Source organism: Alosa sapidissima, chromosome 14 (genome assembly GCF_018492685.1).
Source record: "Alosa sapidissima isolate fAloSap1 chromosome 14, fAloSap1.pri, whole genome shotgun sequence".
Taxonomy (NCBI): domain Eukaryota; kingdom Metazoa; phylum Chordata; class Actinopteri; order Clupeiformes; family Clupeidae; genus Alosa; species Alosa sapidissima.
Window position 1 is genome coordinate 9572277 of NC_055970.1, and position 19266 is coordinate 9591542.

General features: G+C 40.7%; 1 protein-coding gene across 2 annotated transcripts in view; it reads left to right on the forward strand.

Annotated features, from left to right (window-relative positions):
• Window positions 1-15773: 15773 nt before the first annotated feature.
• The window catches only part of LOC121681860 (chromodomain Y-like protein 2), a 43344-nt gene continuing 39851 nt past the window's right edge, over window positions 15774-19266 (forward strand). Inside the window, exon 1 of one of the 2 annotated variants that reach the window (XM_042061804.1) lies at window positions 15774-16043. In XM_042061804.1, the coding sequence (XP_041917738.1) occupies window positions 16020-16043 (24 nt within the window). In that variant the 5' untranslated portion in view covers window positions 15774-16019. Of the gene's footprint in view, window positions 16044-18717; window positions 18972-19266 lie in introns of those variants that run through there. The other variant, XM_042061803.1, reaches the window with a different exon arrangement.

The following is a 19266-nucleotide window of genomic DNA, read 5'->3' on the forward strand; positions in this document are numbered from 1 at the left end:
ATCATGTCTCCTCAGTCTGCTAAAATAGAACCATCTGCAAAAGAGAAAATTGTGATGAAATCAGATGAAATTTCTTAATTCCAATCAGCTCCCAGAGAAATAACATTATGTGCTCTCTGATGAGCGTGTGTGTGTGTGTGTGTGTGTCATCCTGCCATACCAACCTTCACATCCTCTTCAGGTAGTCCAGAAATAACCAGTGGGGGGAGACAATGCACACATGCATGCACTTAAGTGCTAATGCAAACTTGCTATAATGCTCTCCATGACATAGAAAATGAATTGAAAGCCCTTCAGAGTAGTCATGGTGTGAGAGTGCTTGTAACCAGATAGCAATTGAATGGGCATATAACATAATAAGTAGGTGAATTAATGTCTGTATCTCTGTCTCTGTGTGTAATTACAGGTTTGTGGTTCTTGGCATGATACAAAGAGAAGTGCCATACATTTACCATGCCTCCTGTCTCCCCATGTTTGGAAAGCCAGATCTTCTCCTGATAAAATGTTTACCATTAAATAGCAACATTAAGATCATTTTATTCATACTTTAATTTCTAACCACCCATGGATTCATGGTATCATGAATTAAATTACCACTCAACACATACTGTACATACTGTACATGCATACATAAATGCACACACTCATTTATTCATACATACACATACACAAACAACAACAAAAACAACAAACAACGTACATGCACACATATACAGTCATTCGTTACTTGTCTTAGCCTGCATAAGCTAAGCTAAGCTAAGCTAAAGTAATGGTTTGGATTGGTTGTGAACTGGTTGTACCACCTTCTTTTGTTATCTGACCTGGATGACTTGTAAGCAATGTAGTAAAACATGTGTAGGAGTGTAGGAATGAGCAGAAAGAATGAGTGAGAACAAGTGGTTGTGTGTGGTTGTGTGTGTGTGTGTGTGTAAGGGTCCTGTCGTGTTTTGTTTTCCCCGTTTAGTGTTTTCCTTCATGTCTTCATCTCTTGTTTACTTCCTGTGTCCTGTTCCATGTGTTTCTTTGTTTGTTTTGCCATGTGTTTCTGTTCCCTGTGCCCGTGTCTCCGCCCCTCACCTGATCCGCGTTAGTCTGTTAATTATGGTTTCCACCTGTCTTGTTTTACCTTGTTCCTTGTCCACCTGAGCCTTGTTAAATCCCTGTGTATATAAACCCCTAGTTTCATTATGTTCCTTCGGTGTCATTGTTGTACTATTCCTGCGTTGCACTCTGTAACTAAAGTCAGTAAATCTACTCTTGGTGTGTTGTCCTGCTTTTGGGTCAATTCAAGTAGCTGTGTGTGTGTGTGTGTGTGTGTGTGTGTGTGTGTGTGTGTGTGTGTGTGTGTGCGTGTGCGTGTGCGTGTGCGTGTGCGTGTGCGTGTGCGTGTGCGTGTGCGTGTGCGTGTGCGTGTGCGTGTGCGTGTGCGTGTGCGTGTGCGTGTGCGTGTGCGTGTGCGTGTGCGTGTGCGTGTGCGTGTGCGTGCGCGCGTGCGTGCGTGCGTGCGCGCGTGCGCGCGTGCGAGCGCAGATGGACACTTGGGCTTTTATGAAGAGCAAGATGAAAGAACCATGGAATGGTTTAGTTTTGGTTCCGTTTACAGTATGACAAAAGGAAGAGGTGGAACAGTGGTAGCATTGCTGCCTAGAAAGCAGTCTGCCCCAGTTCATCTACTGAACCAAACGTTGAGACCCCCTGCTGCTTCAGATAAAAGCTTTTGCTATCCCACACTTAATTAGTTGTACAAAAATAAACAAACCAACAAACATAAAAACACACACAACAGCAGTAGATAAACATACAGTGAAAGACAGAGAGAGGAAGGGGCAATAAGGTGAGATAATTCTCCATTCCTGGCATTTGCCCTTGACTCTGTCATAGATCAACCCCAGACTCATCTTCATCATCATCGTTGGCCTACATGGCTCTGGGCAGAATGACAGTCATTTGTTCTACCACAAGAAAAGCTCCCTTCCACTTGAGTCATCAACTGAATTGGGCTTAACTCACGGCTGATCAGAGAAGACTCTCTTTTGTTTCATATCCGTTGTACTGGGTATTGTACAGTACTGTATGTATGGCCTCAAAGTACTTTTTGTTTGAACAAAAGAATTCCAAATCTGTCACATTATTAATTGGAACAAAATTGTACTTTTTAGTGTGAGGCATTTGTGAAAGGGACACGTTGCTTTGCAGGGAAAGGGAGATCTCTAATCTCCACAAACTGTTTTTACTGAGTTATGTCTTAAAAAACTGCATTCATCACTATGGTTTGTTCAACAGTTATATGGATGTAACAATATCCTTGCTATCTATAGTCTTTATGTGTCTAGAGAGGAGGCTGAACAGTATAAATCCTTGTCATGTTGAGACTCAGTCCACATCAAAAAGTGTTTTAAAATAATGGGAAACATTTGACACACAAGTTGCATTCATCTGTGTCCCTTTTGAGCTGGCCATGGGCGAGCACCATTTGAGATATAGATAGAGATGGAATTGTTGTGCCATGCATTGGCCATGTGTTTACCTTTGACTTAGACGCATACATCATTTTAATTCATCATTATAAATAGCAATAGCAAATAACAACCACAATACTGTCATCCCTTCTGATCTCTCTTTCCTGAAAAATAAAGCACATTCTGGTGATTCATTTGATCCTCGAACATGTATTCCAACTCAACAGTGGTGAACAACTGGAGGTTAAAAAGCAGAATTTGAGTGGAGCTACAGAACTCCTAACCTTCAGTTCTCATGAGGATATACTCATCACCATGCAAATGAGTTGCAAGGGTCTCTCTATATTCACATCAAATGTAAGTAATTTTTTTGGACAATTGACCACTTCAGCCCAGAGGAGCAAGTTAACTTTGTTTCTGTAGTAGTTTTTGCGTCAGCCATGTTTTATTCATTTTCTTTTCTCCAGAAATACTTGGCATTTATTTATTCAGGCACTCACACACTGCCCTCATTTCAGCTCTACCTTCCAGCTTGATCTCACCTTAACCCTTTGGGAGATTTAAAGTGATTATGGTCTTGATATTTATCCAGGTCTTTCCACATCAGTTGTCAAGTCCCTCAGAGGTCTTTATTGATACCATCAGTACTTTCCTCGTGTTTTGGGGTTGACATCACATTGACACCATGACTTAGTTACCAGTTTGTTACCTAGTCTGTTTTGTTATTTCATCTGAGCATGTGCATGACGTTAAAAACTATTATTTTAATTTACAAAGTTTATCAAGTCATGTGTTCTGAGAATCGGATCAAAAAATCTCCTAGAGAACTTAAAGGAGAATTCCGGTATGATATTGACCTAAAGTGTGTTGAAACATGATACCGAGTGTGAACGTATGTCTCATAGCCCATCTCAGCTTGTCCCCTGCACCCAAAAATAATTCCGTGGAAATGCATGGATTCCAGTTGCTGCTACTGGAAGAAACTGGAATCCATGCATTTCCACATAATTATTTTTGGAATCTGATCCCTATGGGACATACGTTCACACTCGGTATCATGTTTCAACACACTTTAGGTCAATATCACACCGGAATTCTCCTTTAACACTTGAGTTCAAATGCAAAAGCTTCTAAACGCCACCTCCGTCAAAAATGTGATAACAATAGTAAGTGAATGCTCTCCATTCTCCACACATAGTATATGTTAATCAAATAATTTAGCTAAAAAACCTGCTAAACACTCTCTTTCTGGTCTGAAATATCGATTTGAACCTACAGGAGCCTCACAAAAAAATGTTCATTTAAAAGAAAAGTTGTCAGACTGATTTAGAGGATTTTGTATCTGAACTCTTCACTTCACTGGGCAAAATAAAGGCTGCTGGCCGCCAACTGGAGAACTTAGCAGAAGGACTGGCCTACCAGTTCACGTACAGGCATATAAAGACCATGTATTGACCAACAAGGAGGCTCTTAATGAGGCTAAATCTCTACATTATTCCATCATTAGTGCCAAAGGTCAGAATAACCCTAGAGCCCTCTTCTCCACAGTCAACAAGCTACTCCAGCCTACCAATCCCTTTCCACTTACCCCTTCAACTGATCTCTGCTGTGAGTTCCTTCATTTTTTTCCAAAACAAAATTACAGGCAGCTTCAATTACTCCCTACTGCTACTACACTAAGTGATGCCCCCACTACCCTTGATTTACTAGCTCATTCCTTCTCTGCCTTTACACCTGTGGACGAGCACTTTGTCCATGACCTTGCCACTAAGGCTATAGGTCCGACCTGCTTCCTGGACCCTATGCCTGCCCCACTGGTCAAAACCTGCCTGCCTGCCTTCCTGTGCCCCCTCCTTGTTCACATTATAGACCCTCAGGAGAGTTCCATTATCAGCATCATAGTTGGCCCCACAAGACTTCCTTTTTAACATTCCATATGTTATCTTAATGCAGAGGAAGTAGATTGGGGCCCAAATAGAACGTTCAAGCATTGTTTTTGTTTACCTTGTTGACGGGGTCTATAAATGAATTTATTCGCACTGGTTCTGTCCCTCTCTCTTTTCACTCATTTCACCCCGACTACCTCTGAAGTCAAAAAACTTGGTGTCGTAAACGACTCTACCCTCTACTTTGACTCTCACATTACTTGCATCACTAAAACAGCCTTCTTCCACCTTAAAAACATTTCCAAACTCTCAGGCGTTTGGCACAAAAACGAACGTTGGTCTTATGTTTCTTAATCAGTCATGGGTGTGTTTTGGGCGTAACATCCTTTAAACCAATGAAAATGACATCTGTCATTCCCTTTAACAGCAAGCAGCACAACTTCAAACAGTGCACACCAGTATTTTGATCAGCATTTAAAGGAATCTGCTTATACCCAGAGCCAGGGGGTCTGCAAAATAATTTGCTTGAAATAATAAAGTTGAGTTTTATCATTTTAAAACAGATGATGTCTACAGATGATGCCCTTTTCCCCCATAAAACAAGCAAATTGTGTCTATTTGCTCCTACCCACATTTAACTTCACTTAGGTCATGAAGAACCATTCCTACTACTGCTTAGCTTGGCTTATTTGTTAGCCAGCTAGCTGATGAATGTGTAGAAATGTTTGAGTCAGTCCATGTTGTCAAGTGATGCGTTTGCGTGAAGCTTTGCGTCACGATAAGAATACGCTATGCGCAGCATTTTAGATCGCCAAGATAAGCCTCTTAATGTCTATAAACTTTACTCCTCTGACCGTCCATTTCTGATATAAAGTGAAGTGTGGAGATACATTGAGCCTCGTAAATGGGTGTAAAACAGTGATTTATTTGCATGGCTAGTCCGATGCCGAAGCACCACTATTGAAAAAGCTGTTGGTAGCATCGGCTAACTAGCGCCAGATTTTGGAGTGCAGGGGACAAGCCGAGATGGGCTATGAGACATACGTTCACACTCGGTATCATGTTTCAATACACTTTAGGTCAATATCACACCGGAATTCTCCTTTAACAATGTTCAGACACACTCAACATTAAATCGATTAACACACACATTTAAAGCATCTTTCATAAGAATATACATGTGGTGAGAATAAACACAACATTTAGCAACCAATTCATTCCTTTGTAACCTCACTAAAAAGCCATGGCCACATGGTTAATACAAGGATACAAGGATACAAGGAAGTTTATTGTCACATGCATATAGTTACTGGAAGTAAGAAATGCAGTGAAATTATGTCTGGTGTCAGCCTATTTGTGCATTTATGGGGGGGGGGGGGGGGTGCAGTAGAAGAGGGGTTTAGTAGATTAAGTGGCAAGGGCTGCATAAGAAAGGTGGGGGAGGATTGGGATTGGGGGGGGGCACCTCAGGGGGGGCAGAAAGGCTAGGCAATCAAGGACATGGGTAGATAGATGGAGGAGAAATCAAAAATAATAAATAAAAAGTTCTATGGAGTTGGAGAAAGTCAGATATGTGTGTGTGTGTGTGTGTGTGTGTGTGTGTATAAATAAAAATAAATAAAATAGAATAAATAGATAAATAATAAAATAGAAAATAAATAAAAGGTCTGTAGCATAGGGAGAGGGATGTAAAAGTGCTAAAAGTCATGTAGGTGTGTGTGTGTGTGGGGGGGGGGGGGTCATGAGTGCTGAGGAGTGAATGAGTGCAAATTCAGTATAGTGTGAATTCAGAGTTGGGAAATGTTTGAGAGTGCTGAGGAGTGAATGTGTGCAAAGTCAGTATAGTGTGAGTTCAGAGTTCGGATGGCCTGGGGATAAAAACTTCTCCTGAGTCTCTCAGTCCTGGCTTTGTGACTACATAGGCGTCTTCTTGATTTCAGCGGTAGGAATAATCCATTGTTAGGATGAGAAGAGTCCTTCAGAATCTTTTGGGCTCTTAGGAGTACTCTTCTGGAATAGATATCTTGTAGAGCAGGGAGTTGAGTTCTTATAGTACATTTATCTTATACTGTTAAGTCTTCAGTAATGTGGACACCAAGGTATTTAAAACTTGTGACTCTCTCTACAGGTTGCCCGCTGATCATTAGTGGGGTGTAACTGTAGTTCTGCTGCTTCCTTCTGTAATCCACTACCATTTCCTTGGTTTTATTGATATTCAGTGTCAAGCTGTTAGATTGACACCACTGTGCCACCTCATGAACCTGATCCAAGTAGAGCTGTTCATTGTTGTTACTAATCAGGCCCACTGTGTCATCTGCAAACTTGATGATGGAGGTATGACTACTGTTGGCTTTGCAGTCATGTGTGTAGATGTTGTACAGCAGTGGACTCAAAACACAGCCTTGGGGAGCACCAGTGCTGATGGTTAATGAGTCAGATGTCAGACCCCCACTCTAACCACTTGTGAACGGTTGGTGAGGAAGTCAAATATCCAGTGACACAGGGTGGTGTTCAGTCCTAAGGCCTTCATCTTTGTGACCAAGGTGAGAGGTACTATCGAGTTGAATGCTGAACTAAAGTCAATGAACATCCTCACATAATTCCCATTCCCCTCCTCCAGGTGAGTTAAGGTGGTGTGTATGAGGTTTGAGATGGCATCCTCTGTAGACCTGTTGGCTCTGTAAGCAAATTGGAGGGGGTCGAAGGAGGCAGGGAGGGATGAGCAGATAATGTTTTTCACAAGCTTCTCAAAACACTTCATTACTGTAGACGTCAGGGCTACTGGGCGGTAGTCATTCAGACATGATGGACTTTTGTTTTTCGGTACTGGAACAATAAGACTGCTTGAGGCAAGTAGGAACTGTCTCTTGAGCCAATTATGTGTTAAAGATATAAGTGAACACAGGAGCTAACTGAACAGCGCAGGATTTCAAAACCCTGTTAGAAATTCCATCCGGTCCAGCAGCTTTTCTACAATTAACCCTCCTAAAGGCATTGCTCACATCGACCTCAGAGACACAGAAAGGTGCATCCTCATTTGCTTCACATGCTGCAGCTAGTGCAAGATAGTCTGTGTTCATGTCAAAGCGAGCATAAAAAGCATTAACTTCATCAGGGAGGGCTTTACTAACATTCATCATAGGAGGGGACTTTCTTTCAAAGCCAGTCCTTTCCACACTCGTGCTGGATCACCCTCCAAGAAATCTGCTTCAACTTTGTCTCTATAGCGCCGCTTAGCATCTTCAATAGCTCTACGTAAACTATAAGATGCTGTTTTGTAATCCGTCATATCCCCTGAAATAAGCCCAGCATTATAAGTCATGGTGCGTGTCTTTAATGCCGTTCTCACTTCACTTTCCACCCATGGCTTCTGGTTAGGGAAGCTTCGGATCTTTACAGTTGGGATGATGGAATCAGTTAGCATATTGATGTAACTCAATGATACTTCCGTAAACTCATTTATGTCAGCAGAGTTCGTCTTGAACATCTCCCAGTCAACGTTGCTAAGGGCGTCCTGTAGCCTGGCTTCCGATTGGTCAGTCCAGCGCTTGACCTCCTTTGTCACTGGGGGGTCCGTCTGACTTCTCTGTTTGTACATAGGCAGTAGGAAAACAGTGGCATGATCTGATTTTCCGAAAGCTGGTAGAGACTTAGCTTTGTAACTGTTCTTGAACTGTGTGTAGCAGTGATCCAGTGTGTTGTCACCACATGTAGGGAAGTGAATGTGTTGAATAAATTCAGGCATGGACCGGTTCAGATGTACTTGATTGAAATCACCGGCCAGGGTGCGTGTGTTGTTGTCTATTTAACACTTCTTGCCATTCTGAAACCACAGCATCTGTGTTGGCTTGTGGAGGAATGTAGACAGCGTTGAATATTACCGAAGTAAACTCACGGGGCAGGTAGAAGGGTCGACAGACGATCGCTTGATGTTCTAGATTAGCGGAGCAGGACTTTGAGAGAACGGTGACATTTCTAGGATCACACCACTTGCTTAGGGGTTAATAAAAGGTAAAAGAGTAAATATAAGCACAAATTAGGCGGAGCAACCAAAAAGGCGTCCTAAGTCGTTCTACATACTCGACGCACCCGACCGGTAGCGCGACACCGTGACGTCAAAATGACGTAGATCTTGCTGGCGCGCCAGGATTTTAGCCAGGTAGCGCGAGGTAGCGCACCACTAATTTTTTTTCAGACGAGCGCGACAAAGCGGAAACAGGAAGATGGACTAGTTCGAGGGCAAGCGAGAGTTGCAGTGTTTTGATAAGGTCGTGAATTTGTAATAGTTTGCTGGATAAGTTAATAAAGTTACCAGCGAGAGTTGCAACACATGGAATTAAGAGGAAAGAATAGAAACGATTTATTTTTCAAACAAAGGATATCTATTAAGGCCTGAACAAAATCTCTTTCCACTTCAGGAAATTACACAAACTCAGCCACAAAGCTAGCCAGCTAACTAAATTGTTTAAATAAAATTTCCCTCGGGATGACTAAAGTATCTATCTATCTATCTATCTATCTATCTATCTATCTACCTGTGCGCACACCTTGGAAACTAGATGATAATGATGTTGGTAGTTGTGAATAGTAGCAACCAAAGTCTGAAGTACCATCACAGAGGCTAGTTAATAGCAGAGCCCGTTTACATTCTCTGCTACTAGTGTTTCTTAATGCAGCTTCTTCTGCTGTGTAACGTAGTTAGCATTAATCTTTTCACAACAGCGACACCTCTGTTCAGGAGAATATTGCAACTAGTGTCGTGACCACGACGCGCGACTATAAATGGTTACGGCGCTTCTGTGACGTCACATTGTCGCGCTACAGGTCGGGTGCGTCGAGTATGTGGAACGTTTAACGCGGCGGCGCCATGGCAATGGTGGCAAACAAACATTTGCTTGAATCAACATTTACTTCAATTTAATAAGAATCATATCAGGATCATTCAACACATTAACCAGTAATTTCTACAAAATAACCTTAGATGGCAACATTAAGAATAAAATGACACATACCTTAAAATACAAAGAGAACGGACAAGGCAAGGTTCAGGTGTTGCATACTGGCATTCAAAATTCCTTCTTCTCTGCCAGCTATATGGTACCTGCCCCCATCCCCGTCCCTCCCTCCCAGGGTGCCATCTACAGGCCTGGAGATACTCTCCAAGACATTTTCCCTGAATGTGTGCAATGTGTGCTATGTAATGAGTGTGCAAATACTAAAACATACAAACTTTAAATTGACAATATTAATCATAAGAATTAAAATGTTACCACAGAAAAAAACAAAACATTTCCCCTCTGGACCCCCAACACCAATCTTAAGCAGAAACTGCACAAAAATAAAGCCATCCTATTTACACCAGAAGACTTTGAAGATTTGGGAAAGATTATTGAAACATTGTAGACTTTTGAGTGAAGCTTGAATGGGGGTCATTTGCATAAACAGAATGGGTGAGTAACTGTGAAAGGTTGGAAATTAGTAAAACCAATTCCATTGAAGGTTTAACTGAAACCTTCTGATTTCTGCTACTGGTTTTTGGTTGCAACAGGTTGCAACAAATGACTGAATATGTTGAACCTGACATGTAAAACATTAATTCCAAGTGGTTCCAAAGTTACACATAAAATATCTTCTTACATTTCCATGCCCAAATTATATTAGCCTATCCTTTCATATAGTATTATTTTTCAGTTGTTTGTTGTCCGTTATGCACACTGTGTTCTTTATATTCGGTAAAGCATTGTGTGAAAATGAAGTGTGAAATTTGGATTGACTATTTTCTCTTAACAAGGACAAATCTATAAATCAGCTGAGAATAAGCACTGTACATGTTTACTGCCTATATTTCTGGGCCTATTTTCTCTTAACAACTAGCCACAAACCAACCTTTAGTAACATGAGGAGAAATGACAACTCAAGAGCTCCGTTGCTATAACTGATGTCAATTCTCATGCACAATAGGTCAGAATCTGATACACAAACGTTCCTGTACTGAAATGAAGTTGAATTAGTCATATGTGGAGTATCGGTTTGTGGCTAACCACACTCAACTTTGCTGGAGCCTCATTTGGACTCATTGAAAGAAAGACGTTGTCTGGTATATGTTCCATATAAGAAAATGGTTATACCTCATCAACTCAGACAAAAATCGACATCACAAGTGGAACAAATTGTTAGAGTTAAAAATAGAATTTATCGTTGTCCTACAAAAAGGACATGTTTGGAGAAAGAATTCAATTCAATTCAATTCAAAAAAACTTTATTTATCCTCGAGGGGCAATTTTCTCTATGCAGGCATAGTGACATATAAGACATAACACAACATATAAGACATAACACAACATATAAGACAGCACAAAAGAAAGAACAGGACAGACAAAGAAAGAACAGGACAGACAGGCGTGTAAGGGGGGGTGGGGAGGTTAGTCCCAGGAGATGGAGGAGGAGAGGGCTTGGAGCATATTCAAGTTCAAAAGGCGAATAGCCTCAAAAGTAAAGGTGGCCTTCCTCCTGTTAGTCCTAGCCAGAGGACAGCGCAGACGCCTGCCAGAGGGTAGCCATTCAAAACCTCTGTGTAGGACATAGGTAGAGTCTTCTGGGATGCAGTTGGCTTTCCTTAATGTCAGGGGATGAAAATATAGCTGATTTGCAGTAGAGCAGATGTGTGTCCATTCTTACACTGCAGTGGAGCAGTAAGAGAAGGAGCATGCTATACTGACCTCTTTGTTCTGCTGAAAGCCAGTCGCTAGGTTTCCATTCAACTTTCTTTAATGTGCATTTTGACCATTTGAATAAGTAATCCTGACCCGAAGCACTTGAAATGTGCATATGATTTTGTAATGAGCATAAAAATTTGATTTGCTTGGCCCCAGCCAAATGTTTGCATGAATACGCATACAAATATGGGAATGAGTTGAATGGAAACCCAGCAAATGCTGAGGATAGAAATAAGGTGTAGGCAGAGACTTTATAATGAGGAGACAGCACTCAAAAAGTCCTCCATAGAAATGCATGGGGTTCGTTTGTAACTAGTTGTCTACACATATCCTGCCCCTTCCGCGACAAAAAAGTCAACATGTGAATACATTGTGCCAATCATGTGTTGTGATCTCGCAGCTGGAGCAAGGTTGGTGTCGTGAAGCCTTGCGCACATGCATTTCTGCCGAAATAGATGCCCGATAAGCGCCCAAAAAGCGTTACAATATGGCCGCTGAGTGAAGGGACTTGCCTGAAAGGACTTTGATGTAGGTCTATATTCGTATGTTATATGTCATCAGCTGGATCCTGTTTGAAAAGCTTGAGCTAGAGTTTCTTAGGCCTCTCTGCGTACTCAATAGTACATTGCCCAACCCAAACAAGGACAAATCTATAAATCAGCTGAGAATAAGCACTGTACATGTTTACTGCCTATATTTCTGGGCCTATTTTCTCTTAACAACTAGCCACAAACCAACCTTTAGTAACATGAGGAGAAATGACAACTCAAGAGCTCCGTTGCTATGATGACTGATGTCAATTCTCATGCACAAGCTTGTTTACAGTTGCGTCCTGACGAGTGATGGGTCTGTGCTGCTGAGGAGGCGAAGGAAGTTGGATGGATAAATGGATAAATAAATAAATAAATAAATAAATAAATAAATAAATAAATAAATAAATAAATAAATAAGATAGAAAGATAGATAGATAGACAGATAGATAGATATCTAGACAGATAGATCGGGGGCAGCCGTGGCCTACTGGTTAGGGCTTCGGGCTCATAACCGAAGGGTTGCCGGTTCAATCCCCGACCCAGTAGGAAAAATATGGGCAAGAACTGCTCTCCCATGCCCACATCCACGGCTGAAGTGCCCTTGAGCAAGGCACCTAACCCCTCACTGCTCCGGGTTAGTGTGTGCTTTACAAAATGCCGAGACTAAATTTCTCTCATGGGATCAAAAGAGTATACTTAGATAGAGATAGAGATAAAGATGACCAGCTACAAGTAAAACAGTAACAGAACACAGTACAGATGAACACAGTATCTTTGCAAAGTTTATAAAAATGCATGTACTGTATGTATCTTTATGATCACATGATGCAGGAAGTAAATTAAATTTAAAAAAATAAAGTAAAGTAAACAATTACAGTAAACAATCAAATCTAACCCTACATTAGTTTAGACTTTGCCAATGAATGGTTCTGGTTGTTGTTGGTGGTGTTATTGCAACCCTGTACAATTATTTCCTCGCAATTGACATTTCATATTGATTTTGCATGTGCATTTAAAAACATTGCAAGATGGATTAAATTAATACAAACGGCTGCTAGTATTTTGGTAATTGGTCTTAGTGAGTTAGGAGTCCTATTCTTAGTACTAAAATGCTAATGTGAATTACCTGCCTACCTACTGTTTTAAAGGAACTATAAACCCAGTGATATTGAAGCTTGGACCAGAGGCTTCAGAAGTAAGCATGAATGCAACTAAAGGATTGTTGATTCAGAACACACACTGACTAGGCTGCAAGGTGTGTGGGAGTGAGAGAGTAACACCTTCCCTTCCTCCCTCCTCATTAGCCTCGTCTGTGCCGCCTTCACACAGGATCCAGCCCCATATTTTCGAGAAGCTGAAAGCCTGCTTATCAGTCAGGGAAGTGGCGGCACTGGGTGCACCTCATTGGTAGCCTATTCTCACTGTGAACAGGCTGGAATTCTTGATTAATCCAACCAGCCTCTTGGCAAAAGTGTAAAGTCTAACTAAATCTAATTTAATAACTTGCCAAAATTCACTTGTTAGTTCAACAAGCAAAAAAAAATAGTGGAGGGTCAACTCAATTTTCCACAGATTTTGAACTGCCGGCTGTCAAACAGTGAACTGTGGGGAACAATGCAAATGATGAGACATTGTGGCTTCACCACAAATTTTACATTGACAAGATGGCCTCTCATCAGAAAAGATGCCACACTTTCGAGGTTAAATTGATCATAGCTCACTTTTAAGTCATGGAAACATATTCCAAAAAATGGCCTTTCAAGAGGATATCAATTTAATGGCACACCAACTTGGAAGTGTGTATTTGCTTTCCTAACTGATGCCATTGAGTCTTCCATTGGCATACACTAATGGAATCCAATGAAGGTGTGTGTCCAGAACACAGTGGAGTATCCATGAGATACAAGAGTTGACATCTCTAACCCCTCACTGCTCCCCGAGCACCGCTGTTGATGCAGGCAGCTCACTACGCCGGGATTAGTGTGTGCTTCACTGTGTGTACACTGTGTGCTGTGTGTGTTTCACTAATTCACAGATTGGGATAAATGCAGAGACCAAATTTCCCTCACGGGATCAAAAGAGTATATATACTTATACTTATACTTATCATTGCATACCAGCACCTAACAAACTTTTTGTCAGGCTAGTTATGGTTTTTCAGCAAATGTAACCAGGCCAGATATGATTATAAAATACTTCAATCAGCACCTCAACACTCCACAATCAGCAAGAATTCATTACTATCCATTCATACTATGTATCCATGTATGTTTGGTGAAAGTGTTGCATTACTTGCGTCCAGGAAATGGTTATGTGATCCTCAATTGGGCATTCCTTAGTGACTCTGTCTTTGTTTAAGCCAAAACCTTTTGGATTCCTTTGCAGAATATTGACTCAGAGAGTGAGAGCCAGCTGATGGCTTGCCAGACAATCACTCTTGGTCTTATGGTAGTGGAATATGGAGAGAATGCTTAGGAGGATAGGAACATTTAAGTCCAAACACCAGCATATGAAGGAAGTCTCATTCCGTACTTCTTGGTTATTATTCCCTCATCTGATGGAGGTGGGCTTTGAAAGGAACTGGTTAGACACCCACTAACCAAATGCATTTATTGTGTTCAAAAGCAGCCATTTCAGTTGATCTTCCGCCCAAACACCTGGCTAGCAGGTCACAACTGCACAGTGGTCAATAATACTGCATTCATTACAAAAATGTATGACACAACATTGTTTTAGAATCAATTTAAACATGTACATGATAAATGTTTTTACATATACTCTTGAGAAAATCATTATAGATATACAACATATTTAATTTATATCAAAGGATTTCAAAGAGTTTAAACTGAAGTGGCTCACTATATGGTGAATGCGTGAGTCTTATGCCTGCATTCTTGCAGGGGTTACAATTCCAGAGCTCATAATTGGCAAGGCCACTGACAGACTGCTACACATGGGGAACATAGCTGTAGCTATTACATGTGTATTACTATATTATAGCAATATATGTACTTTACTTCTATGGATTGCATTTAGATCTTTTTGGAATTTAATTTCTTTAATACTTTACTTTACCATTCATTCATAGTCTTTGTAACGTGTTGAAATAAATAATGTCACATGTGGGGTTACTTAGGGGAGACTCTAAGGACGACACAAGGCAGAGGGTCTCTGGTGCAACTTTACTGTGCCAGAAGGCATCTGTGATGGTGCAGTCTTCGCCAACAACTGCTGATACAACATCTATAAGTGAAGCAATAGTGAGGGTGTCCAGCTATACAAAGTACAGTAAGAAAAGTTGCATAACTTATTTAAAAATGCATCCCATTGCAGAATCACACCCAATGGAATTATTAGGCAATTATGCTGACTGTCTTAAAGGTGAGTGTCATTGTATAGTATACCTTTCTGAGTTATCATGGAGTTCTCCATTTAGTTGGTAAATGTATCTTTGTGTTATATTAACACTATTAATTTGGTGTTATTTAATTTCATAACATGTACAGCTCATGGAAACTTCCCATGGACCATTGATGGTCCAAAAATTATGAATGACACGTTTTAAATGCAGAATTTTTGGGTTGCAGGAGAGGCAACAAGGAACCAATATGTAAAATATGCACCCTGTCTTGGTGTAAATTATTAATTGTTGTTCTTTACGCACATAAGATGATTGAATATGGCCTATTTGAGAATAAATTAATGAATATAGCCTACAATTACTGGCATAATATTTCAAAATGTTACGCACTGCTTCACATTTGAATGCTTTGATAGAATAACCACACTGTAATTCTGTTTCATTAAGTTGCCAGTGCTTTGTTGTTGAAGATATTTAATATGTCTGTTAGGCTATTATTTCATCCTCCTGTCAACGTTTGTTGTGGACTGTCTGTGTAATTTGCGTTTATGTTGAACATTGCGCGCGACGTGTCTTTTTGCTTTCTCATGTGTTTAACAAACAAGTAAACAAGGTCTCGAGATGGTCATTTGTCAACTCATGGAGGGAAAAAATAAATGGAGACCAAATTGGTGTCAGCGCATGGAGTCAACCAATGGTAGCCTGTGCGTGGCGGAGTCCTGTAACTTCACCATTGGTTTGTGAAGCTACCCACCAACGAAGGAGAGTAAAGCGTTTTGGAGATAACTAGGTTGACTCATTTCCATACACCACTTCGTACTGTACAAACAGCACCGCCCCGCTCTCCCCCTTACTTGTTTGTCTTAAGTGAGGAACAATCCATCGCAGCCGGGCTCGATTGACACTGTCTGCTGATCTGCTACTGCGGCTGGCACAGAATAACAAGGCAGTTCGTTAATACCCGTCTATCGGGGCTTTCTCCTATACACCGAGCGAGAGATAGCGAAAAAAAAGGCGAGTGAGGCAGTCAAGAACATCGCGCAGACCAAGTTCCGCACCCAAGGATGGCTTCGGGAGATCTTTATGAGGTACGGTTAGTCCTTGTCAGAGGGTTATACTTCACAAAATAGACGAATATTGGAATTAGGAAGTAAGGGGAGGTCCTCTCGCTTGGAAAACCTATATCTTAAGCCTTTTAACAGGCGAAACTAACCAATCCACTAAGCAATATGAAGATGAAACCTTTCCGTTTTTTCTGTCTCGCAGGGTCTATACTTTTGTCGGGTGTCGAGCTCGGGGCCGGGTAAATTTGATAGCGACGGCATCGAAAGATGTCAACTCCACGTCCCCAGTCTTTAAAGTCGTGATAAAGTAGGCTATCGTAACATGACAGTGCAGACATTTAAGCGGTAGAGAGGTTGATGGTTTTTGCAGTGCACGATTGTTTTTTTTTTTAGTGGAAGCTGAAATATTGTTTTAAGTTATATGTCAACAAATAGCTCACGTTTAACATTGCTTGTAGCAGGTGACCACGCTTTACTGAAACAGTGTTCGGGAGACTTCATAAAGATGAGAACATTTAACCATGCACTGTCTTATTGGAGAGTTAATGTCTGCAGTTTTTAGTTGACTTTATTTCCACGAGTTTTTAAGGTTGTACGTGTGTCCCATTGATTGGCTACCATATGTTATTGACACAGGCTTTCGTGAAAGTTTTGACATTGATAGCCTGTTTATTTCATATCAACTAACTTACGCCTAATTATTTGCAATTGATTGTAATGTAGACTTGTATGAACAAGTAAAACTATTAATGACAGCTTGTTACTTTAATAATGTTACCACTTCTATGTTTCAGTTTCCCTTTTGCGTTGCTCTTGCCACAAAAGTAGATCATGTTTTGTTGCGTCATTCAGGTGTCTTGCTCACGGGTTAAATTGGGTTATGTGTTTGTCCACCGTGGACCTGAGGTGTCTGTTTCTAACAAATTCCTCAAGCCAAATCAAAGGTGGGGTGGTTTGTGTATTTGCAGCTACTAGGAATATCCCAACAGGCATGCGTAAATCCAGGTGTGCTTTGCTCATTGAAAGGTGAGGAGTCAAGTCGACTCTGCACCGACGTTGATTTTTAAACTGAGGCATATGCTTTAAATCGTCGTTATGCGACCACTTGACTTGAATGCCAACCTGTGATGTTTTACCATCAGATCTACAGGTGTCTTAACATGGATATGTTTGTAATGTCATCGTTGCAGTCCTGTTCCCTGCTGTCTAAGTTTGTGCCACCAGTAATGTGCATATGTTATACAGTATCACAAAATAACAGAGGATAAGAGATTTTACGAATGTTGAAAACATAAATACTCCCTGAAATGTATACAGTGTACAGGCAGGGAGACAGACTGTCAGACATCATTTTGTTCTTTCCATGTAATAAATCTGCCATGTCTGGCGCATGGTCTGACTATAGGCCTGTCCAGAATGGCTTTACATTGTTGTCTTTGTTTGAAAATACAAGGGTCAATAATTATCGTTACACTGAAGTGTTACTGTTAACTTACAATGGCAAAAATAATTTCTTTCACTTGTGTGCGTTCTTTGCCATGTATGCACTCAAGCATTTGCAGGCTTGAATCTGACACCTGTGGGACTTTGTTTCAGTTGCTCTTTTTAATTAATCTTATGGACCATGTTGCACACTACCTCACTTGTATTGAACTCTAATTGTGTCCAAACATTTTATAAAAGTAAATGAAATACAGATTTTCCCTTGTGCGATATTATAGTTAGCTATTGTTTCATTTGGTTATTTAGCAGCTTGGTGTATCTTGTCTGATGTCTACAATTAGATTGAAGTAGCCTGTCAGCCTGCCAAAAGTGTAATATGTAGTGAAATCCATCTACTCTGTCCAAAACTGCATGGACTGCTTGATAGATTGTCCACCGGTATCTGAATTTTCAATGCCAAATGAATACCGCTGGTATTATAACCACAACATTTTGAAACGTGACGGAAAAGTTGCAGTTGTTCCACCATGGTGCACAACCAGCAGCATATTACTTTTGCCAGGTGTCTTCCTCCAGTGCTGCTCTTGGAAATATATATATTTTAAATGTGTGAGCTTGCTGTGTTAAGAGAATGCATTTTTTTATGCAAATGTTTTTTCTGCTTAGCATGTCAGTGTGGAGGATGGTGGCAGATTAATCATCACTGCATATCCTTTTACTGGGTATACTGTATTGTATCCAACTTCCTGGTATTCATAAAAGCTGCTTTCAGACATGGCTCATCCATGAATGTGTTATCAATGATTTATTGTTGCTTGTTCATATATTCAATTAGAGTTTTTAAGGATTCAGAAAGCTTTTACTGTGTATCACATAATGACAGGAAATTGTCTTGGGTTAAGGCATAAATATTCTATGTTTAATTTAATTTAATTTAAATTAAATGAAATATAAGATCAAATCCTTGCATTGCCATTGAGCTGCGCTTTTTATGCACGCAGCCTTTCCTTGCCCCGCCCCGCTCTCTCTCTCGTAGCCCGCTGCCCCTCCTCTGCATGTGCATTTAACAAAATATTCACGATTGTTGAAGGATTGTTGTTGCCACATAGAAGCAGCAGCCTTTAAACGGTGTTACAATTGCAATTTGCAAGGGTTCCCTCAAGTGACAGGCACTCAATTAGACCTATACACTACCAAGACGTTGTCCAAGTCAGCTACCGCCACAAATTGAATCCAATTCTGTGGGAAACACTGTGTTGCAGTGGTTATGAAAGAGTTTTGTAGGTTTTCTTTCTGGCTAGAGGAGCTCTAAAGCGTCTGTCTGAAGGGAGCTGCTGAAGTTGTGCAGCAGATGCCTGTTAGCAATCTTTTGTTATGGAGTCTTTTTTCCCACTGGTCAACTGTAAAGGTCTGAGAGTTTGTTCTGAGAAGTGCCAGTTATCTTGGTGGCATCTTTGTCTTTTCTTGCTTCTCTCTGATAGGAAGATGTACCAGGATGTGATGTTAAAAGTGAGTATTGATTAACCCTCCTATTGTGTTCGTTTTATATGTTTACTAATTTTGTGTTCCCGGTCAAAAATGATCGCTGCATTATAACTTGTTATAAATCCATAGTAACAAACATATTATCATCTAATGTTATGATAGACCTTTGTATCAACTTGTGTTCTATTGGATAGACTATAACCAGTTTTGAAATTCTATTTGCTATGGCCTGCAGGCCTCATTGACCTTAGCTCATGCAAGTCAGAAAGGGAAAGATTCTATTGGGGAAAGGTTCCAGTGGGGGCTGGCATAGAAGCAA